Source organism: Mycteria americana, chromosome 1 (assembly GCF_035582795.1).
Source record: "Mycteria americana isolate JAX WOST 10 ecotype Jacksonville Zoo and Gardens chromosome 1, USCA_MyAme_1.0, whole genome shotgun sequence".
Taxonomy (NCBI): Eukaryota; Metazoa; Chordata; class Aves; order Ciconiiformes; family Ciconiidae; genus Mycteria; species Mycteria americana.
The window spans coordinates 153324376-153348768 of record NC_134365.1 but is presented as its reverse complement, the minus strand read 5'-3'; the positions used below and the strand labels follow the sequence as shown (position 1 = coordinate 153348768).

General features: G+C 42.4%; 1 protein-coding gene across 1 annotated transcript in view; it reads right to left on the bottom strand.

The window, feature by feature from the left end:
- The window catches only part of LOC142420741 (pinopsin-like), a 90675-nt gene that overhangs the window by 8405 nt on the left and 57877 nt on the right, over nucleotides 1–24393 (bottom strand). The window contains exon 3 of the mRNA XM_075524957.1: nucleotides 17194–17427. Coding sequence (XP_075381072.1) covers nucleotides 17194–17427 — 234 coding nt within the window. The remainder of the gene's footprint in view (nucleotides 1–17193; nucleotides 17428–24393) is intronic.

The window sequence follows — 24393 nt, the reverse complement described above, 5'->3', positions numbered from 1 at the left end:
ATAAAAGTTGGATTGCTGTCATGTAAACTCCTGGCAGCCAGTAATCATGCAGCTCATCCTGTGTATTACAGCACCTCTTGGCAGGCAGTGTTGAGGGGATAATTACTATATGTCACGATATGCAAGTAACACCTCTCAGAAAACTCAGAATAAGCTACACTAGGGGATAGACTGAATGCTGGGATGCATGAACGAACCAACTAATTGATGCTTTTCAAATTCATCAACTTTGCTTTTACTCTGCTTTTTTTCATGTAAAAAATACCTGTGACATGGGAGAGGACATTCTTGTCTCATTGCATACAAACCGGTATCTCAGTAGGAGGTTGAAACCCATGAACTATGTTGTGTTGGGTACAGAGAACATCTTGCTGTACTCCCTATTCTTTAGCAGTGACAGCTTTAGGAGGTGTGACATTACCTTTCTGATAGTATCTCAGGGAACCTTGGAGGCAACTCATTTTCAGGTTTATTCCCAGAATTGGACTGCCCCTTTCTGAACAACGTGCCTTTGAAGGAGGTATCTTTTATCTTTTTATTCATGAAGTCAGCTGTGTTTCACTTGAGCAGCTCTGAGTGGCATAGCTCTCTGACAGGTCAAACTGCATCCAGGCATTTTGGTCTGTTTATCCGCATTATTAGCTCGCCTGTTGTGATCTGGCTGAAAGACATGTTTCAGAATGCTTGCACCAACTTGCTGTCTTGACTGCAGCATGAACCCATTGAAGAACAGCTAGCCAAGCAAAGGAGGAGCCAGTCTTTTGCTGTAATCACACCTGCCACCTTCTTCTGCAGGAAACTGCACTTGCAGTGATGATTAAGTAGTGGCTTACTGTGGGACTACTTCATCAATCAGTATGAACAGTCCACTAACACTTGTGGTTTGGTTGGACTTAAATTCTAGCTCTCCTAGCATCTTGATCTTTCCAGGACGACAAGTGGATAATTTGATTGTTTCATCAGAATAGCATGGTTTTATCTGCTGCAACCCAAAACCTACCAATGCCCACTCCATACATGTATCTTTCCGTATTTTTAATGTTTAGATTCTACTTTCTTACAGTAAGTTACTACAGGTAGAGCACTTCAAAGAAATTACTGCACTTTTGTGGAAGTTAAGTACAGCCTGACCCCTGAGCTTCATGCCTTTTTACCCAAGGCAAGTTAGAAGTGCATGCCCTGTTATTTCTTTTTCCTAAAAATATGCTAGTGTTCAAGTAAATGTTTATTAAGTTTGATGGAAATGCTAACTGACTATATTAAAATGACAGGGAACTAACTGTAATGCAGTAACACAGTGGGGTTTTTTTCCCTGGAGCCCGAGTAGCCACCAGAGAACTGGCAGCACAAGTAGGTTGTGACAAATCACAGGCGGAGGCATTGCTGGTGTGATTGCTGAATTCTTAAAAATTATAAAAGTAAAGAAAGAGGTCCAGGAGAAGGAGGGGGGAGAGACAAGGGGTGATGAAGCACAGCAAGGAAGGAGAAAGAAAGAGCTAGAAAGATGTACCAGACCAGATGCAAAGGCAGAACTGCTGCTTTTTCCTAATAGTCACTTAATTGGTTTTGGCTGTTTGTTTTCTTTTTTTCTGCACATTTGGAGAGGAACCCAGCTCATCTATTGGTGTTCATCTTGCCTCTGTCAGGTTTAATGTGGTGGGATGTGATCTTAAAATGAAGAACTAAGGTAGAGTTATGAACAGTAATTGACTTCTGCTGAGGCTCAGCTTCTTTGTAAACACATGAATCCCACAAATTAAACTGAGAAAAGACTAATGCCAGCAGAGTTGTGGGGTTACATTGCTACGCTCTGAACAACCTCCTCCATGTGCTTATAGTCATCTACATGATAACTGAAATAAGAAAACCCATTTCCTCTGGTGACCTGTTTCTGCGCATAGACAAATACAAATCGAATACGCTCTTGGTTACCCGATGCTGACAGATAAAGGATAATTACTGTAGCAACAACTCCTTATATGCTTATGAGAGGACTCCAGAAACCCCGAGGGGTTCAGGAGGGCAGGCAATAGACAATCACAGCTGCCTTGATTTTATGGAAGCAGCCAGAGGGGAAAATTGCTACCAGTGCTGACTCCAGGCTGTGTCAGCTGCTGTTAATTGCCTTGCTCCCAGACAGTCGTCTGACTGCAACTGAGCTTCCTGCTTCAAATATTTTGCTGGCCCACATTCTGAGCAGTGGGGTTTTTCCACCCTCAGTCCTGGAGTGCTGCTGCATGTGGTGTACTGGCTGCACCCTGCACTGTTGCTGCCATGTGCAGGAGGTACATCTCCTGGGCAGGTGAGGTCCTTGGGGGGGAAGTGGAAGAGGCTTGGGGGATTCTGGATTGTTTTCTATAAAACTAGAAGACTTTTTTTGTCTTTTAAGCATAGTTTAGTCATTCTTATGACTAGGAATGACTAGTCATAAGACTATGTTCAAGGAAGTGCAATGTGAATATGCCTCAAGAAGCTAGAGTTCATGACTTGTGAGTTGTCTGATACTTTGTAGACTAGGTGGTATTCCTGATCCAAAGTATCTACATCTTGGATTAAGAGAGGGACAATAGGAAGAATTTTTGGCACGTTAAGGCAAGAAACATGAGATGTGTCTGTTGTGCAAGCTAAGAGTGCCTTAGGTCTACCCTGGGCCCAGCCTTGCTGCCCATGAGGCGTGTGAGCCAGGAGGCTTGTATAAGGTGGCATATCCTGGCACAAGGAGGACACATGTATGGGCAGATGACCAGGAAGGAAAGGTGGGGAAAGTTCTGCTCTGGGCCTGTTTCTGAACCTGCTTTTCCAGAAAAGAGGACAGGAGGATTTGCTGAAGCTTCCCACTGGATCAAGCAACATTATTTTTTTTCCCTAGCAATATTCTTCTCTGGAGGTGTTGGCTTGTTTATCAGTTACTTTCAGTGCTTGTTTTCTTCTATACAAATGAAATCATAAGCTATCTGATGGACCTAATTTAGACTTTACAGATGCATGGGGCTGAATGTAGCTATCAGGCCATTAGGCATTTTAAAGATACCTGGAGCATCCTAAGAACAGTAGAGATGAGAAGAAAACAAATCAATAAGCTGTTACCAAAATAGTACTAATGAAGTTGTTCCATGGTAGAAGAACAGGGAAAGCAGAAACAAAAGAGCGTATACCAATGTCTGAGAAATACTACCTTATTTTCATGGATATAGCATACTATTCAGATAATCCTTGATCATTTAAAAGTACTCTTTTTAGATAAGTCCTCATGAAGTACACTCTCTCGCAGACAGAGAGCAAAGCTGCAGGGATCATAAACTGGGAAACCTTTGTCAGAGGAAATGGAGAAACTTTTCTTTACCCATGCATACTTCGACGTAACCAGCATGGCTGCTGAATTTCAAAGGGATTGGTTGTGTACATGAAAGCACAACGTTAACAATGCTACTATGTCTTCAATGCACGTTGGTTTTAGACAGCACTGTTGCTTTCAATGAGCTTTATCACTGCAGGAAAAAAAAGACCAGCTGTCATATTTCTCTCACACATGCTCTTCCCTGGCCTTAAATAGAGCTACTAAAACCCATACAGTATACAAGAGGGGTAGCATATGTGAAATTAACTCCTCCTACCTAAAAGAAACTTAAGAAGAGTTTCCTAGAGCAATGTGAGGAACAAGAACAGGCAAGGAACTTCAGTGAATAGCAACAAAATGGATCCTGTCTCTATTTCCTATTCCCATTTCATTAAGTCAGAATTGTTAAGGGCTTTGCAGTGTGATTGATGGATCCTGACTGACAGAGGCAGCAGCAAATTTACCAGTCCCTACAGTAACATTTTACTTCATGAGGAGAAATGAAGGGTCTATTACTACTGTAATATGGGATGAGTGATTCCAGATCACTTTGAAATAATTCCCATTTTGCTGAAAGTTCAAAGCATAACAATGAGAAGTATTTTGACACTTGAAAAATGTATGTGTTTGTTTAGTCATAGTCAATATGCTGTTGTGCCTACCCAGTTTCTTTTTGTATTTTCAGTTCTTCACCCATGGACTCTGGATCAGCCCACAAGGATTAAAAGAAGACTCCAGCTGACTGTGATGGGTTTATGCTGATATATTCCTGACCCAATTCTGCTATGACTAAAGTACATTAATAAATACTTGCAGAAATGTGATCTGTGTTCTTTTTTGCTGTGGGTTATGAGCTGCCTATCCTTGGCTATGCGTGTAACGCTTGTTTAGGGAAAACAGTTCTTCCAGATGTTCCTTACAGAGTTTCACTTAGGCTGAGACCAAGAACACTGCACAAGGACATCCAAAGCCTTATTTTCATGAGGTCATTTTTGTAGTACGATACCATTGGCTATCTTCTCTTGTGGATTACTCAGGGTCTTTTTGCTTGATGGTGGGTCACTGTCTTACATTCTGCTAACGCTCACACACACACACACTCACAAAAAAAAAAACTTCAGCAGCTCTTGGGCATTTTATCTACTGTGTCTTCCTCAGCACTATGTTTCATTCTTCCTCTAGCTAAAACACAGGTTCTTATGAGCCCTCCCTTCCCCCAGATTCCTATACCACCTGCCCTATTGCTACAGCTTCTGTTGTCCAAAATGATCTTTCCATCAGTTGCTATGAATGATATACTGGAGGTGCTCTGATATGGGAACGCTGGAAGAACCTTTTAATTACCAGATAAGCATCCTGCTGCTGGATGAGGGCTCTTGTTACAGAGCTCACACTGTTTTTCAGGCAATGAGAGCTGCAGTGTGGTAAGTGGTGGGTATAAGAGATGGGAACCAAGTCTTTCCAGGTTTTTTATCTTTATTTTGGTCTGCAGCCAATTACATATTGATTTTACCCAAGACAGAATTAGAAATTTCCAAGGGTGGTTTAATTTGTGACTGTGTTTTGGTAGCAGTTGTTTGGTTTTATGTGTAAGTAATGCAACAACACAACTGATGAGGTTGAGAATCAGAATTTCTGATGTGATGGAATTTTTAATTCTTCTACAATTTCTTTCTTACCTTGGACAAAACCAAAACAAATTATCAAGAAGTTCCAGACAAAACCTTAGACTGTCAAAATATCCAATTACCGGTGGATGCCTTCAGGGAATTATAGTTCAGCTTCATTCTGCCTGTTCCCCTATAAAATAGATCTCTGGTCTGGGCTACATTTCACTGCATGTCATCTCCTAGCTCAGCCACCGCTGTTCCTGCACTGGTGCATGGGGGATGCAGTCTGGTAAGGAAGTTTGATCTGCCTGGGTGAAGGACCGTGTTTTTCATTGAAGGTGTATTTTACAGGAATCAAGCTGTAGAGGCTTAGGCATGGAGATCTGGCCTGAAATGGGATGTTTTGTCCTTATTTTTTTCCCTGCTAAAAATAAAATTGGCAAAGTTAACAGCTTCTAATTTTGCAGAAACCACATTTTGCACTGAGAAAATGCTTTAATGGGAAACTGCCCAACCAGTTACAAAATTGCCTCTTTTTTGGTTTATAATTCACATAGAAATCCCTTGATTTTGATGTTAGTCATCACTAAGACAGAAGGCAGTAAAGGTGAAAAGGAAGACAAGTTATGTATGGTTTTGGTTAACCTTTGAATCCTACTTGTAGTGTATTCCTATTGGCATAAAGCCAGCATACACAGAAGTCTTATAAAGCCCTGGGTGATTTGTAAGGTCTTGAGTAAGTATTTCCCCTAAAGGGATAAAATATTACATCTGAAGCAAGGTCATCCATAAAGTACTCAGTATACAATAGTTGTATCCTATATAATGGACCCCTGCATATTTCTATACACCCATTTCTGGAAATCTGGTCCTAATTTAGATAAAGGGATTTAAGAAGTCACTATAGAGCTGATGTTCTTGATTTCAGTTCAGATTCTGAAGATAACAATAATCAAGTGAGTTAAGCACTGCAAACAAGACAGAAACAAGAAATAATTCCTAATGAATTGAAGTGTTGGTCCTCTACTAACACCCAGTGAACTCCTAAGAAGTTGTTTCCCAGATGAAATACAGTCCCAAGCATGATTACCAAAAGAGTTATCATTGGGGTTTTTATTTGAATTTTTATAACTTCAGAAAGCTAAAAGAGTTATTACATGGGAAAAATAGAAGAGGAAAGCACTATGAAGCCAATGTGTCATTCACCAGAGTGTTGCTTTTGCCACCGCATGCCCGTGCCACAGGACTGGCCCATTGCCTACAAAGCAAGGGAATGCGATTAATGAAAGATAGGACCTTTGCAGGACTGCTTTTGCTATGACTACACGTTAGCGATGGCAACTGGGCATATTCTTGGTCACAGGCATTTGCACAGTATCAAGAGCACTGGCTACTTTTGAGCATGAGATTACGTATAGCAAACAGTAGTACTAAAGATGTTTGTAATTGTGTTTAGATTTGACATCAGTAGGATAGGATAGAATTGAATAGTTCCAGTTGGAAGGGGCCTACAATGATCATCTAGTCCAACTGCCCAACCACTTCAGGGCTGACCAAAAGTTAAAGCATGTTGTTAAGGGCATTGTCCAAATGCCTCTTCAACACTGTCAGGCTTGGGGCATTGACCACCTCTCTAGGAAGTCTGTTCCGGTGTTTGACCACGCTCTCAGTAAAGAAAGGTCTCCTAGTATCTAGTCTGATCCTCTCACGTAGCTTTGAACCGTTCCCACACATCCTGTCACTGAATACCAGGGAGAAGAGATCAGCAAAGATGAAGAGCCTAGGTCACTGGAGGAAATGAAAAGAACTAAACTAGTTCAGACTAGCAATATGGAGACAGAAGGTGATCTGTTTGCGGTCTCCCAATGTGAAGAAGACAACTACCAAAGAAGAAGGGCTCTTTGAGTAAATCGGGAACAAAGGTTTATAAACTGGCTACAAATAAATTTAGTTTGAAAGCAGTTACTACACTAAACATCAGAGGAACAAAGCTCTGCAACACCTTCTACTTCAAAAGACAAGGAACCTCAAATTTGTTTTCATTTGGATACTGTCAAATTTCTGATTTGCATTAAATGATGCAGTTTATAATGAAAAGGGATTTATTCCAATGAATTACAGGCCCAGTATAGTTTTATGTTGTATTTTCCATACTGTGGCAACCATTATTTCCTTGAGTACAGCAGCTTTTTTTCCCCAAAGGAAGAAGGACATCATGATTAAATCATAAAATAAAGTTCTAAAGATTTGAATTAGACTTGCCATGCAAGTTCATGAGGTTTTGAGCAGTAATCTAACCTTTGATCCTCAAATTTCTCCTGGTGTAAAACTAGGATGATGATAATTATCTGCTTTACAAGGATACTGAGGATTAAATCAATTAACAATATTTGTTTAGAGGAGGTTACATAAATGCCGAAAAATATTCTCTGACTAGGATATCTCATTTTGTTTTTCTCTCCATCCACCTAATCTGAAATGATTGTTGCTTGAATCATTAGCTGGATACATGACTGCAAAGATATACCTGGTAGACACAGTAAAACTCTGAGAAGTAATGTCAACTGACACAAAATGTATAAAAACAGCCTGTTCTGGATAAGATTTTAGTATTATGCCACTGCCACATCACTAGAGATTATTCAGTGAGTGAACAGGAGAGGAAAATGAGAGGTTCTGTTACCTCCAGGGTTACCCTTACTTTTTCAGATCTTTTTCATCTGTTGAATTTGATTGTCCTCATAAAGCAAATAAATTCTTTGTTTATATAATCTGTTGCATTGCATTAGAGATTCTGTTTTCTTCAGCTGAGCTTTGAAATGGTAAGTTGCAGCAAATACATAGCTGGAGACCTACCTGTAAAACGTGGACATATTATAGAAAAGCAGAAGCATTAGAATTAAAATGGGGAATTCTGAGGCTAAATTAATGCTTGACCTTAGCCAGACCAAGGTGTGGGCTAAAATTCAGTCTGATCCCTGACCTGGCATTGCAGCTGAGATCACTGCAACAGAAGGTCCTGTAACATCCATTGGGTGTGGCTTGGCAATGTTATTTTGAAGAGCAGCACAAGTTCAGTCTACCTGTAGATGCTGTACGCCTTTGTAGGACCTTAACTGTCCATGCCAACCTTGGAAATCAGTTCAGAAAAAGGTACCAAAATGCCAAGTGCTTACACCCAACTTCTGGATCACACTGAAGTAATGGCAAGTGAGAAACAGAACAGTCATTAATACTTTATCCTTTTTTTCCTGCATTTCTTTTAGCTCTTGACCACCCAGACTCTCCCTTGAGGACAGATGTACATTTGAAGACAGAAAAGAAATACTGCTTTGGTTGAGTTTCTGCTGGTGTATACTTGCCAGAGCAAACAGGATACCAAGGGGCCTTGCTTATAAGAATCCTAACACCTTTTTTTTAGCTGTGAATATAGCACATTCCTTGCTTCTGTAGTAATCTCTGGATACTGGAAACTTCCATTTATCTCTCAATCTGCCCTGCAGGTTTAATGTTACAGGTGGAAGTATATGAAAAATAGCTGAGTGTAAATGTCGTCCTGAAGCTCCCAGCACAACTATAGGCTGATCGCGATAGGCAAGTGCAAACAATTTGACTGAAGCTGTTTTCCCTGTACTGGAGAAAAGTTGAGATGTGTAACCCTACAAATTCTTTGAATCCTTAAGGAATTTGTTGTTTTATTGCCTTTTGGATAGTGACAATGATTTTAGAGGTGAAAACCTACAGATATGTCCCTGCTAGCCCTCAGACAGGTAGCAATGTTAATCTCCTGTCATTCAATCACTGCAGTTAACTCTGATTTCCCTGTCTCTGCTAGGGTAAGTATGACTATGACCACTTCTATTGACCAGCATCACCTGCAAGGTTGTCAGGAAACAGTTGAGGCAATGATCCCTCTTTTCTAAGCTAATTTCAATGAAAATGCACTACGATGGATGTGACCTCTGAAGCTGAGATTCAACTATATTTTTGTTTTGAAAGTTGACTCATCCAAATAGATCAACATGTTTACCTGCATCATGCCTAGGGGCTTATTGTAAACAACACTGATCACTTAAACCTCTGAAGAAATAGGTTAGTCATCCAGGTTTACAGAATGTGTGGAAGAGAAGAAAAGGCCTACTAAATGTGTTATATGACAAGATTACTTTTTATATCATATAATGACAGAACGGTTTGGGTTGGAAAGGACCTTTAAAGACCATCTAGTCCAATTCCCCTGCCATGGGCAGGGACATCTTTCACTAGATCAGATTGCTCAGAGCCCCGTCCAACCTGGCATTAAACACTTCCAATGACAGGGCATCCACAACTTCTCTGGGCAACCTGTTCCAGTGTCTCACCACTCTCATCGTAAAAAATTTCTTCCTTACATCCAATATAAATCTACCTTCTTTCAGCTTAAAACCGTTGCTCCTTCTCCTGTCACTACAGGCCCTGGTAAAAAGTCTCTATCCATCTTTCTTATAAGCCCCCTTATGTATTGAAAGGCCGCAACAAGGTCTTCCCGGAGCCTTCTCTTCTCCAGGCTGAACACCAACTCTCTCAGCCTTTATTCAGCAGAGAAGTGTTCCAGCTCTGTGATAATTTTCATGAGCCTCCTCTGGACCCGCTCGAGCAGGTCCATGTCTGTCTTGTACTGGGGGCCCCAGAGCTGAACACAGTACTCCAGGTGGGGTCTCACGAGAGCAGAGGGGGAGAATCATCTCCCTCGACCTGCTGGCCACGCTTCTTGTTATGCAGCCCAGGATACAACTCCTTTATGGGCTGCAAGCACACATTGCTGGGTCATGTCCAGTTTTTCATCCACCAGTATCCCCAAGTCCTTCTCTTCAGGGCTGCTCTCAATGCATTCATTCCCCGTTCTTATATTGATACTGGTGATTGCCCTGACCCAGGTGCAGGACCTTGCACTTGGCCTTGTTGAACTTCATAACATTTGCACAGGCCCACTCCTCAAGCCTGTCAAGACCCCTCTGGACGGCATCCCTTCCCTCAAGCGTATCAATGGCCCCACTCAGTTTTGTGTCATCTGAGGCTCATGTCAGTCATCTGTGCACTCAATCCCCCTATATCTTTGATGAAGATATCAAATAGTATTGGTCACAGCACAGACCCTTGAGGGATCTTCTCTCTCTCTCTTTCTGCACTACTTGTCACTTCAAATTTGACCTCAGCTTCACTCTCTTTGGAGTCTCCTCTTTTCTCCTTCTTTCAGAAATGCCTGTTTTCTTTTGCAGGGTGGATATGGACTACAAGGATCTCATTGTCTTTACTACAAACCCTACTCATTGCATTTTCCCCTAGGTGTTCTGACCAATTCATTTCCCTTGTCTAATGTGGAGGTCTCTTCCCACCTCTGTGAAGCCCCATGTTTCTCCAGTGCTATGAAAAGAGCAATATAGGAAGAGACATCAACATATTAGATATTGTTGCCCTTCACTTTCTGTGTCTTCCAGAAAGGAAGATCTTTTAACTGGATGTAATTTCCATTACTGCATTCCCTAGACATAAGTTGCAGGTCATTATATAGTCCAAAACCATGTGCTCATCCTGTGTTTTTGTTCATTCATGTGTATTAGTTTCCATATTTCCTTGCATGAGAGGTGGCCTGGCTGCCTGCTTCCTACTTTTGCCCTGGGTCTAAAGAAGCAATTCCTAAACCCTTCTGTGATGTTGAAGCCAGCCCAGCCCCCAGAGGTCCATCCACATGGCAGGCAGGACAAGGCTGAGCTCATGTCAACATACTCAGCCAGGTTGTACCAAGGATATTGCCTGGGGCAGCATGAAGGCTGGCTGGGGATGCCTGGGACCCTAGTTAAATGCTCAGGTTATTTGTGTGAACTGATCTTTTTGTCGTGAGCTGTGAGAGAAATTCCTAAAGTAATTTTGAACTCACTGTGTAAAATGCAGTTATACCTTATGACAGCAGCAAAGGTGCCCTTGAGACCTTTCTTCTCTTTGCCCCTCAACTTTAAAAAGTCATAACACTGCATGTTGGGAGAGAAATAAAGTCAAAACACTTCTGAACTGTACTATAATATTGTATTTAGTGTAGAGTATTCTGCACTAAGAGATCATTTTGACTTGACCCATTTTCAACTTAAGAAATCTGGTGTGCAATTCTATTTGGACAAAATTTCTCGCCATTTCCAGGTGACTGAGAAAGTAATGCAGCATCACTTCTTCATGTTGACTATTATTTACTCAAAGTCAGCCCAGCTACCAGTGAAGAGAAGAGATGAAAAAACAGATCATGAGTATTAACATCTACATGAATTTTAATGAAAAATTGTAACAACTTATGATAATAAATCTTATGGTAAACCCACGAACCTCGAGAAGGTCATGAACTAAGCATACAGGGTTTCTTTTCAGGCCTTAATAGGTGTGTTTCAATTTGTGCATAAAATGAGACGTGACACAATTGTCCCTGTATTGTATACTATCTTTCCAGATCTGTAGTTTTGCGTCCTCATGCAGCTAAAATATCTTAGTTTTCTACATGGGAAAATGAGCATCTTAAAAAAAACCAACAGTGTTAAGTTATCTACATATTCCTGCAGCTTTAAAAATGAAACATTACCTTTTGTTGGAAATACTGAAAACTGCACGATACCACATGAAAACTGACTGTGAAAATACAGCTGTTACACAGCCAGTTGGGAATGTTAAGGTTATTATTATCTTTTTTTGTGACTATCGTGTAGCTTTGTTTCCCAAAGTGCGTATGCATTTCTCCCTGCTCAGTGCATGAGGCAAGATCAAGAGGGACTGAAAAGGGTTGCTAGAAAACTGTGTATATAAGGCACAGACAGATTATCATTAAAGAGAGAAGGACTCTTTGTTCCTCGCCTGGCAGCAGGGAAGTTCCACAAAGGCCCTGGAAGAGGGGGCTGCCATGGGTAGCGACCCACTTGATGAGAGGTGGGTGGGGTGGTACAGCTTCCCCGGGACCACCGCAGCCACAGCGTGCCTGGGAGGTGTCTGACTTGTGATGTGAGCCAGCACCAATTCTCTGGATGGCGTGCTATCGGGCATCCTAATGTAGCAAAATAATATGAAAATGCCTTTCCTTTTGCTCACAGGTCTAACCTGCTGAGAAAACTCCACATCCCTGCTGGGTTAACTCCTGCTTATCACACACACATCAGACTCCAACACTGTTCCCCTGCTTCTTCACAGCCTCTCATTGAGGCTCTCAGCTTGGGCCCAGGCAGCTATTTCACCTTGCATGCATGAGCAATGAAGATAAACCCGAAGACAATTCAGTGTGTGAGCAGCCCATTGCAGCAACAGGGCTGTGTGCCTGAGTAAGTGCTCGCTCGTGAGAAGCACAGTTGCACACGCTGGGTCCGGGTCTCGTAGGGGAATACTCTTAAGTACATTTTTATTATTATTCAAATCTCATTGTCCACCAGAAAAAAAAAAACAAACCACAACAGAAGTCTCTGCAGCTGGCTTAGTTTGTTCATTCTTTCTATTTAATTTCTCCCTCACCCAGCCCCCCCCCCCCAATACATGAAAAATTCGGAAAGGTCACAATATTAATTATTCTCAAGTAAGTGTGTATATTCTTTTCAGCATCACTTCTCCAAATCCTTGGGGAAAATGACAGGATCAGCTTCTATTTTTATAAGTTCAATGATTTTAATACAAGAAGACAGAGAGTAGAAATCAAACCGCTAATCAGGGACTTCTACTCACATCCAATACATCCCTTCCCTCACACTCTCCCTCCTTACTTTTGCTTAGAGGGACTTTCTGACACCAGAAATAGCACATTGCTGATCACAGGGTTTAGGTGGGCTTTTTTCCTAATTGTAATATGCAGTATTAGATGTGCTAACCTGAGTTTCAGTAGTCCAGGGAGCCTTAGGTGTGCTACCTGAGCGACTAAATGTGTGGAACTAATTAGTCAGAAGCCCACGAGCTGCAGCGGAGCAAGGCTATTTTACATCAACAAAGGTTGTGACTGATCAGTGGCTTCCAAGTGATTGGTTCTGTAGATCTTTGAGTGATACGGGTTTAATTTGACTTAAATTTGGCTGTCAGTAGCAATGCAGCAAATTCCTGTTTTCTCCGAGTGCTAACTTGAAGTTATGTGAAATAGCAAGTTCACTCAGTCTCACTGTGTCTCATCCGTAACCATATCTGCTCAAGCACTCATTATTCATATATTGACTTCTGCATCAATAAAAAATGAACTTCTGATACCTAAGATAAGTTTAACCTCAAAAACTGCCACACCATTATGTTATCCAGCTAATGATTCCTGGTTCTCAGTGCAGTATGTCCTCAAGTACAGTTACAGCAGCCAGAAAGCTCTTCTGTGTCAGGGTCCCTGTGCCTTTCTATGGAATACATGAAAGCAAGATGCCCCAAGCGATCATCTCCGCAACAGCAAGCCCATGGCTATGGGGAAGCTCCATATCTCTCAGGTGACTGCTTAACACCTGCTTGCATGTAATTCGTGAAAAAGCAGGTTTCTGTCAGCACCACCATGGTGAAAGGAAGGTAGTTGAAGCTATCATTAAAAATCTGTTTGGGGTGGAAGTTTGAAGAGAGACAGTGTGAACTTGAAAGGGAGCTGTGATGGGAATAAAAGACACTGAGAGACGTAAGAGAAGATGAAGCAGAAGACCTGCATAACTACATTAATTGTATAACTATAAAGGACTGATGCACTGATAGCCTAAGCGTGCTTACCCTGCCCGGCTTGCTCTGGAAACTGGAGGTAGCAGTGCCAGCCCAGCTGGCATGGTATTTGGCTGTGTGCTGCATTTTCGGGGGCCTGCCCTTCGGGGAGGGCTGTCCCAGGCACAAACAGCCATGTTGCCGAGGGGCAAAAGAGCCATCCATAGTGAGAGAACAGGGAAGATGGAGTCTCCTTTTCTACTGTCTCGTCCAGCTTCTCCCCGGACATCACTCGGTCTCGGGCAGTTTAGTGCTTTACAGATTTGTCAACAAAGATTAAAGTCTGCCTGGCGTGATGTTATCAGCCCAGCGACAGTCGAGCTTGAACGGTTCATCTCTGGGCTCCTGGAGGAGAGCAGAGGAAGAAGGAGAGCGGCATGCCCCATGCTGTCCCTCCTGAGGGACAATTTCCCTGCGACTGGAAAGAAATTCTCCCTTTTCCCCAGCTTTTCCCCAGCGTTTTATCGCCTCAGGTCAGTGCAGAAGGCAACGGCAAAGACAAAACTTTTTCTCTGGGGTTCCTGGACCATGAAAGTGACTCAGGGCCTGCTTGAGAGTTAATTTAAAGGTGTGCTTTGCAGGATGAGTTTTAAGGCTGACAGAGGCTGGTGGTTCCATGATATTCCACATTGATTTATGATAGCTGGAAGCTAACGCCACAGCAGCAGTCAACCAATGCCGTTTTGCAATCTTCAGAGCATGTCCCAAAGCAAAAAGGTTAGCTTATGCATAGAGAACTAAAAATTAAGCCATATGTTCTCAGTGTATTTATCAGACGCAGGAGTAAACAGCCTGCTGTGGCACCTTGCATCTGTAAACAGAGGACTGTGAAAAATGCAGGCCAGATAATTTCTGTGTTCGGAGGCACCAGCCTCCTGTGACAATTCTCAGCTAAGCATGAAGCCCAGAAAAGCTGAGTGCTGGGAAGAAGAGCTTTTCCTGAGGTGTTAAATTTACAAAAAAGAATGAGAACAACTACAGAGTAGCTGTGTTGCCGTGAATGCCGGTGACGCATGGGATGAGTGTGTTACTACTGTTCCTGTTCTGAAAGGAAGGGGAACAGACGGAGGTGTGTGTTTCACCCCTTTTGAGTGAAGCTCATTCCTCAGTGTCAGATAATTTTTTTTTTTTTTTTTGCTGCTAATACACAGTGGCACAGCAGATGAGAGCTGCAGATTAATCCTAGGCATTAGCTATTATTTTGGTTTTATTACAGTGAAAAGTATTTACCCCAAATCTGACCGAGCTCCTTTTCAGGAGTGATTTTTGTCTTGATTTCTGCAACAATAAGGAAGCCAGCTATGAAAAAAACCCAACCCATAGAGCGACTACCAGCTGGCAACTGATGATCCACCCTCCAAGACTGATTTGACTTTGCCCCCTTGCATTTTTTTGTTCAATGGTGGCAGCTGCGGAACCGTAGCCAGTGGGAAACAAATGAAACATTCTCAGTGTTCAAAGAGACAAATCTAATACATCGGTCTCACACGTGACTGGGGACGAAGGGAGGACGTTTAAGAAACTGTTTCCAGTTCCCTGCCATGGTGCTCCTGAGTTGTTGCACAGCCTTTCCAGTTCCTGCTGCGAAGAAACTGCCTGCCTTGCCTCAAAACTGTCCTAACAGAATCTTCCCCTTGTAGACAGATCATCCCACACTGATCTTTCCTTATAAGAGACGATAAACTGGATGAAAAGTAAACCCCATATTGAGAAACAAGTTAAGCATTCAGAATGATTTCCTTTATAGGTGAAAGAGACAGCTACTGCAAGGAAGGAGTGATTTTAGACAGCTTGCTATGCTCCTGTGATGTGCAAGCACCCTGGTTTTATTCTTGCTAATCAACTTCTTCTCAACAGTGAGCCTTTGCTTTTTGCCTCAGCACACCCACAGCAGCATGACTGTCTGATATGCCTTTGATGCTGCAGAATACACAGCTCTCAAGAACTGCTTGGAGCACTTTGAGAATATAAAAGCAGCCTTATTGTGTGTATATCTGTGGATGCCAGGTTGTCACCACAGGTAATTCTGCATGTGATTCTGTTCTTGAGACATATGGAGGCACCCAAGGTTCTGTACTGAGTTAATGTGTTTTAGGACCCGTATCTTTCCCCCGGCTTCCACGGTCTTGCTATTTGGGATGTGCTCCATGTGTAAAGACAATGCCAAAATGTACTTGCAATCTCTGTTATAGCCTGCTCCAGTGACCACGGCATGGTCAGATGATCTCATGGAAGTCAAGGAGCTCAGTCAAAGTGCTCAGAGAATAAAGAAGCAAGAGAGATGCTGCTGTTGAGAAGTTTCCATAAGAATTGTAAAAGGTAAGGGGAAGGAGAAAAAGTTACTATTTTGCTTCAGCATTAGCAATTTTCAAATGGCGCTCTCTATCTTTTTCATCGTCAGTTCAAACTAGACTTTGGAAATGAAGTCCTGGTCTTGGGGAAGGCAATAGTGCTTTTTCCTTCTGGTTTCAGGGAGGTTTCACGGCTTGCCTGAGATCTTTCCCTCAAGCTCCAGGAGTAAACTCATTCCTTGTTTAAGAAATTTAGGTTAGATGAACCAGACCAAGAATGATCTCAGGCTGTGGCAAAATTGGAATATATTTGGTTGTTACATTCAGCTTTTCCCTTGTCTAGGCTCCATAATAATATAATAACATCAATACTAAGGGTAGGCTCCAGCATACACTGAGCAAGAAAGGATAAAGGGGGTTTATTTGCTTTATAATAGTGTAATGGACATAATGAAGAAAGGAAATTGAGAACAACCTCTAACACATAATGTAATAAAAAAGATAAGGCGTTTTCATAAACTATGCATATTTTCCAAATTTCTTACTGCAAAACACTTTTAAAACATCAAGATCTGCCATTATCAAACTTTAGAGTCAGAGTTGTCAACACAGAAACATTAGGAAGTTCACTTTTGTGTACTGAAAATGCCATTTACAGGAACAAGGGACCTGAACTGGATCTAGGCATTTTAGAAGTGTTAGAATTGGCCTTGGTCCTCACAAGACAAAATTCATTATCTATTTTGGCATGTAGCTGAGCTAGGAATTTAACAGGAAGGATGTAGAAGTCCACAAAAACTGTAATTGCCATGACCATTTGTTTTCAAGGGGATCTGCCGTGAAAATGGTATTTGCAAATGGTCTCCTCCTTTATATTGTTTTCAAGGTCATGAAATCCCTTCCTCTTCTTGTCCCTCTTTTCTCCCCCCCCCCATGTTTGAGTATTCTTGTAAATAGATGCCAATGCCTTTGGCAACTCTGCAGCATACAAATTAACGCTCAGTGTGTCCTCAGAAGAACACAAGCAATTTCAATATGCAAACGTTTATCTGTTCTTCCTATCTAGCAATATGTTATGTTGATTGCAAACACTTCCACCCCAAGACTCCAGTGATACTGTTTGGACAAGCCTTGAATGCCCTTCTCCCAAAGACACATCTATAGGACTGGTAGTCACAGTGGTCAAGAATGCCTGACAGACCCTGAAGAAAATACAATTTAAAAATAATATATGTCTTACCTGCTTATTCATAAGTATGTAGATAATGGGATTGCAAACAGTGCTGCTTTTTGCTAGGATGGAAGGTATCATGCTTGCAACTGGAGTCACCACACCTGGCTTACCAAATGTCGCAAGTAATGCTATAACTCCATAGGGAATCCAACACACAAGATAACAGATAACTGTAGTGATCACCATGAACAGTACGTGGTATTCTCTTTTGCGGGCAGTGTTCTTGTGGATTTTTCCAACCTAGAGGAAGGTGAAAAAAGATAGAATTTAAGAAGCTGAGCTGTTGGATTGATTGCTTTAACAACCTGGGACTAGTGGTCTCGGATCAGCAATGATAATAAACATTGTAGTTCCAGAAGCAAAACAAACCCAAACCCAAAAGGGAGCGAATGCAGTGGGAAGACTTTCATTGTCTCCACCAGGCACCAGGGGAAGCCCTGCAGACATCATGCTTCATGCAAGCATAAACCAGAGTGCCAGTGGAGGTTGGAGCAAAAGCAGAAAGGTGATGAAATTAGCATCTAGTCCTTAATAGCTGGTAGGTTATCTCCAGTTGCTTTTCAGGTATGGTATTTTGTATAACTGTACAATGTTTTCACTCAAGTTATTCCAGTATATAGGACTTGCTTGAGATGGAGAAGCATTACGAAACACAAGTGAACCAACAGAAGCATTTTCTGTTCGGGGTGTGGGAACAGCAGAGCAACACTAGGACTGTGTTTAGCACCTCTGTCCTTGGATGTTTTCAAGGCTTGGCTAGACAAAGCCTCAGCTGGCCTGGTGTAGTGTTGGCAACGGTCACACCTGGAGTCAGACGCTAGAGAAGCCTTGCAAACAACACTTTATGAAGTTTTAAGCGGTAGGATTCATCCTTTCTAGACTATGTCTTCCAAGTAGTTTAGCATTTTGATAAGAGGGCCTCACTCCTGATAATAATCTAAACCAGTTTTTTTGTGCTCTTAAAAAACCGTGCCAAATACCAACATAGTTCAGCTACTGTATTGTTTTTTTTGGGGAAATGGAGTGGAACTGGGTAAACAGGAAGCGCAGATTTAAATGATCAGTTTCAAAGTGATGGTACAACAGCTGGAGCGTGTCCAGAGAAGGGCAACGAAGCTGGTGAAGGGTCTGGAGCACAAGTCTGATGAGGAGTGGCTGAGGGAGCTGGGATTGTTTAGCCTGGAGAAGCGGAGGCTGAGGGGAGACCTTATTGCTCTCTACAACTGCCTGAAAGGAGGTTGTAGAGAGGTGGGGGTCGGTCTCTTCTCCCAGGTAACAAGTGATAGGACAAGAGGAAATGGTCTCAAGTTGCGCCAGGGGAGGTTTAGACTGGATATTAGGAAATTTTACTTCACTGAAAGGGTTATCAAGCATTGGAACAGGCTGCCCAGGGAAGTGGTTGAGTCGCCGTCCCTGGAGGTATTTAAAGGACGTTTGGATGAGGTGCTTAGGGACATGGTATAGTGGTGGTCTTGGTAGTGTTGGGTTTACGGTTGGACTCGATGATCTTAAAGGTCTTTTCCAACCTATATGATTCTGTGATTCTGTAACAGCCCATCTTGCTATCATGAATTTACCAGTAGTTACAGCTGTGGGCAAACCCAACTCTGCTGTGGAAGCATTTAAAGTATAGTCTGTACTTCAAAATGTACTCTCCTTTGATCTGTTCTGGACTGCATCATCATGCCCTTTTGGAGTCTAGGGCTCTAAGATGGAGGTTGAACATTAAAATAACAGACAATTTTTATTTTTCGTAGGAAAAAGTGAAAAATATTAACTCCAGAACAGCAAGGCTGGTCTCCTAAGCATCTTTGCGGCCAAGAGAGAAAAGCAAACTCTGCAGGGAGGCTAATTTTGGAGCCAGTCTCTCTCCACTGGCTCTAGACAGAGCCTCAGCACACTGGTCTCCCGAGGTTATGGTTAATTCCTCAACTTCCCCCCAGCGTGTGTTTAGCAAACCCAGATGTGCCAGCAGGATTTCAGGAAGTATTCGAATGTTTAAAGTATATGGATTGAGTCTTGTACTCAGCCAAATGTAATTTATGTCCACTTTAAGATCTTTTTGCCTCCTGAATGCAGTACTTGAGAGTAAACGGCACCCAAGGGAACTAAGCCCCTGTAAAGCCCCTGTAAAGCTACAAACATAAATAAGCAAAAAGGCAGCTCCCTGGAATGCAATGCATCCAAACTTTACCTAACACAAAAAAAAAAGTTGGAAACGAATGGGTTTAAGCTGACGCAGGAGAACACTGATGTGCACAACTCTGTAAATGAGTAGAACACAGTTGAAGGTGGAAGCCACTAATCACCCAAGTCAAATGTCATCTCCTGTTGCCTGGTGTACAACTTGCACATGCTAATGCAGGTGGAAATAGTCAGAGCTTTACCTACCTCTTTGTGGTGTGGGTGCTTTTGCATAACATATGTGTTTATGTATCAGACTGCAAGTTAAAAACATATATAGTAACTGGGTAAGTACATATGGAAAGCAAAAGAATATGGTGACACTGTTTTCAGTGAATTATGATTCTAGCTTATAGAGTGGCTGGTTCTATCTGGAATTTCAGGAGAAATGTTCCTGTTGAAAGTACACACATCAACTTAGTCTGCTAAAAAAACCAAGTATTTTTTCTGTGTAGTCTTCCAATGATTTTCTGTGAAAAGGCAATTACAAAATAAAATCCATCCTTTCTGAAAACACCGGGGACTATTCTTTTTTTTGCAAGAACAGAACTTGTTTATCTCATAATTACTTTAGCTTGAAAAAAGGATTAATAATAGATAATGGTCCAATCCTGTATTGCTTATTTGAACTAAATTTTTCATGACTAATGGGAATTTTCTCTGACTGGCGAATCCAAGATCCCCTGTTAGCTGCAGCTATGTTACAAGTTTAATATTAACTGAGGAATTCAAAGCCCCAGCTAGCCACAGCATCCACGGCTAAAGATCTTCAATAAAGGCAGAGGCATCAGTCAGCACATTTTTCCTCTGTGCTTAGATAGTATCTCTGTCTTGAAGAGTTTGCAAGAGTTTACCTTCTGCACGAAAAAAATACAGATCAGAAAGGAAGGAAGGAAGGATGTGTAAAACTGAAGTGAGTATGGGTGTGATTTTGGTACGTATCCTTCTACTTTCACATCTTTAGCTTGTTTCCTTAGGAAGGGAAGCCTGCATTGTCATTGTGTCTGTGTCAATATGTTAATAAATCTGTCTGACTGTTGGTCCCAATACCTTCCTTGTAAATTTGATTGAGGTTTTGAAACTTATTAGGTGGACAGAGGTCTTTGGCACTGAGTTCTTCACTTGTCACTAGAGCAGAAGGATCCTTATTAATGTTCTCAACAAGAAGAAAAATGCAATATGAAATGAACTCAAATTAGACACCAGAGAATCCACTCTAGTTTACGCTCTGTTTCGATTTCTTTTTTCCTTCTTGTCTTCCTCTTCTGATAATTAAAAAGGAGAAAGCTCTGATCACAATTGTTCCTAAAATAGGACATTCATAATGTGTCCCCGGTATCTATTAAGGGTGACCTTCCGCTGCAGTCTTCTATAATTGAGTTTAAAAACTCATTTGTCATGAGACAAACCTATTGGAAAGCAAACTTAGTTAGCTGTCATGCTCACAGAGTCTTTCATTTCCATGTTTACACCAATGTAGCCAATTGTTTTGATTTTTATGTGCCTCCTATTATAATTCTAGCATATGATTTACTTACAGTCCAGATCCTGGGAACGAGAAAATTAGAACTTCAGGGTTTTTTTGAAAGCACTTTTTTTTTTCCCCAAAAGTACATTTCTATTCTCACTGTTGCAGAGAAAATATTAAAAGTAGGGAATTGCAGTAAGAAATGCGAGCAATGGACCAGAAGTGAGGAAGGATCATAAAGTATGTCCTTCCTTAATGTCTCTAAATCTCAGGTGACCTGGATGTCCCAGCTTTCCAGAGGGGACAAGGATGGTATGATGAGTCCAAAGGACAAATGACCTCTAGGCAACCCTTGCAATGAACCCCAAATGTACTTGATGCCTCTCTCGATTTTTATTTGATGTCCAGAGCTGCTGTAACTGTTAACTATATTTCATGCTTAGGTAACTCATGTGCTTCCTCAGTGTCAGTAATCTCACTTTTTCTTGGTGTTCTGGCCACCAGAAAATTGCAGCATCAAAGTTACTGTTTTAATTAGATATGCCCAAGGATGGAGACGGCACGCTGATGGTTTGCTTGGCTTGATGCACAGGGCACATGAGGTGCTGGAGTTGTGCTTGCACAGCTGAAGGGGTGGGAGAAGAGCCGTATTGCTTGGTGCCTCTGAGAATGCTGCCGGGCTGTTGTGTGACTGTCCCTCCCCTAGCCTTGCTCCACATCTTGGGAAACAGAGCTGAACTGTGTGATCTTTTTTGCTATGCTCCTTCCACCTCTCCAAGCCACTTCAGCCCAAACACGGCTGCTTTGATAGTGGTGAAGGCAAGCAGCAGAGTCGTCTCAGGTGCTTGTGGTATCACCCTGGTACATTCTGGGATACCTTAACAATGCAAGAAATGCCGGAGGATTTCAAACAGTGTTAGACTACTCTGTAGGAAGTTCCCCCAGAGTTTTGTTTTTGAAACCATATACTATATTTATCTACACACTCTCGCTTTCATTGTCTTTGCAGCTTCGCAGCCTACCTTTAGAAGGTGTTACCTTTAAAAGTTCTCTGTTTATAGGTGCTGGAAGGCCTCCAGCAAAATATAGGTCAACCAGCAAAATATAGCTCAAGTTGATGTAACCTACAGAAAGATTACAGTTTTGCAGGTGAAAAAGTAGGCAATTTAATATTAAAATTATTCTATTTCTTATTTTAAAACTACTGGACAATTTAACACAATTGCTACACTGTATTTTCAGTAGTCAAATGGCAGTGCCTCCCAGAAATGCCTAGTGTCTGGACAGCCAGCTGATAGAAGAGCATTGGATGGTGATTAGAAAAAATAGATTCAAATAATGTTCTAGAATAGTCGAGTTTGTAAAGCCCAATCTAAATGTGAAGATACAGGGTATATATAATATACATTTAAAATACATAGAAGATCTAAACCACATCTTAAAAATGACACAAGACATACTGGACCATTGGCATCAAAAGGTATTTATTTAGGATGGCTGGAAAACACATCTTTGCTGTAAACTCAGCTGTTTTGTCTGGGACAAAGGCCACCTCCTGCCAAATTTGTGAGTCCTGTTCTAATGTAGGGAAGGCACTATATTTAAAGAAAAGAAAAAAGTTGGCGGGGGGAGGGGGTGAGGTTTTTTAAATGAGAAAACGGTGTGTCTCCCCTACTTTCATCCTGGGAAGTAGCAGAAGTGTTTTGGTTTTTCAGAACTCAGCCGGAGGCAGCAACAGGCAAGCTTGTCTAATCTCAGGCACTGAGCGTAAGACTGGCACAATTAGCTCTCATCTGGATTTGCCCCGTAGCCAAGCTGCATCTTGCATACATACACAATACTCCCTTTCACACTCCTTTTCCACTCAATCTGACATGCAAGTTAGACACCACTAGTTAGATGGCTGCGGCCGTGTGATGAGCAGATACAGCAGATGCGACAGGCCACAGAGCGTGGGAGAAGCCACGGGGGTATTCAGTGAGGAGGATGGCAGTGGTAGAAATGTCCTCAAAAGGGGCCTGAGTGACACATTGCTTGGTTGACCTCAAAAGATGCATCCCCTCCGCTCCCCGCTGACAAGATGTAGCAGATACATCGCTCACCAAGTGATGGGCTGCAGTGCCATCTCATGCGTTGGAAAAGAAGAAACTGGGGGACTCTGGGCAGAGCATGGAAAATTTCAAGATCACTGGTCAAAGTCTGGAGGGGTCATAAACCACTGAAAAGGGGAGCTTACAATAGGAAATGGAGGGGGTTAGTAAAAAGGGATGCAAACAGCTTTTGCTGTAACTGTGGAGCTTGTTAGGTTGGAGGTTCAAGAAAAGGACCCCAAATATCTGCCATGGCAGGTACTCTGCCAGGAACCTCAGAGAACAGCCTCTGACTGGGTGTAGGCAAACATGTGGGCATGTCACAACAGGGACCTGGGGAAAAGCCACCACCTAGGGGAAGCTTGGCTTCCTCTGAAGAGAATGGGTCTGTCCTTTTGGTTGCAGAAGGCTAACCAGTACCTTCCAAACACATGAACGCTGTTGTACTATGGCATGGGAAAGAATAATAATATGGCTATGGGATATATGAAATGATTTTAGGGTAACAGGTTCTGATTACCTGATTTAGGCATGCAGAGGTCAGTCCAGACCTCATTGCTGCCAAGTCAACCGCTCCAGTCAGCCCGTCGCTGGAGGGAGCAGCCAGGTGGCAACCACAGCTGAGCCCACGGGCTTTTTCCAGCCCAGACAAAAGAGGACAGCAGCTCCCTACCTCCAGTGAGGGGTTTACCGCTTTTAATATTTTTCTTAGCCATCACACGGCTCCATACGGGAGAAGAGCCCTGGGCAGTGCCCTGCCCAAGGGGACAGCCTGCCCCCTCCTGTGCTCCAGAGCCAAGAGTTTGACCTACTGCAGGCCCTGCTCAGCTCCCTCTGGATTTAGCTGGCCACGAGTTGTGGGACCAAGGGAGTACTCGTGGCACTTCACCTCCTCAGAAGGCGGCACAGGCGCCAGGAAAGACCCGAGGGATGGCTGTACACAGAGCTGGTGTTGCTGCATCTTGCAGGCAACCGCGAGGCCCGCAGTGCCAGAGGCATATATCCACGTCACCCCTGTAAGGCACTAATGTACAACTGTGCATACTCCCTTCATCCATGGGCAAGCTGGGGTTTTTTATGTATCTATAAGGCAAGGGAGTTGGGCTAAAGTTAGCTATTAAGAAGGGAAAGCTTCAGTGATGAAGATCTAACCTGACTGTTTGCATGAATTCCCCTGTGTTTTCTTTTTTGGCATTTACCCTAGTCTCTCCTCCTTACTTAATGTAGCTATGTGCTTTCTCTCATAAAGCATTTCCTTCAGATTTTAACAGCTCCCAGTCATTTTCAGCTGTGAACATCTTGAAAGGTTATGAAGACTATATGGCATCCCATCCATCTAACCACTAGATGGAGAGACTATACAGTAAGAATCCAGCATCCAGAGCTACTTCAAGTAGGGGACATGTACATCATGGCATCTTAAAAATCAGGGGGGCTGTTTATGCGTTTTTTCCTTCAAGTCAG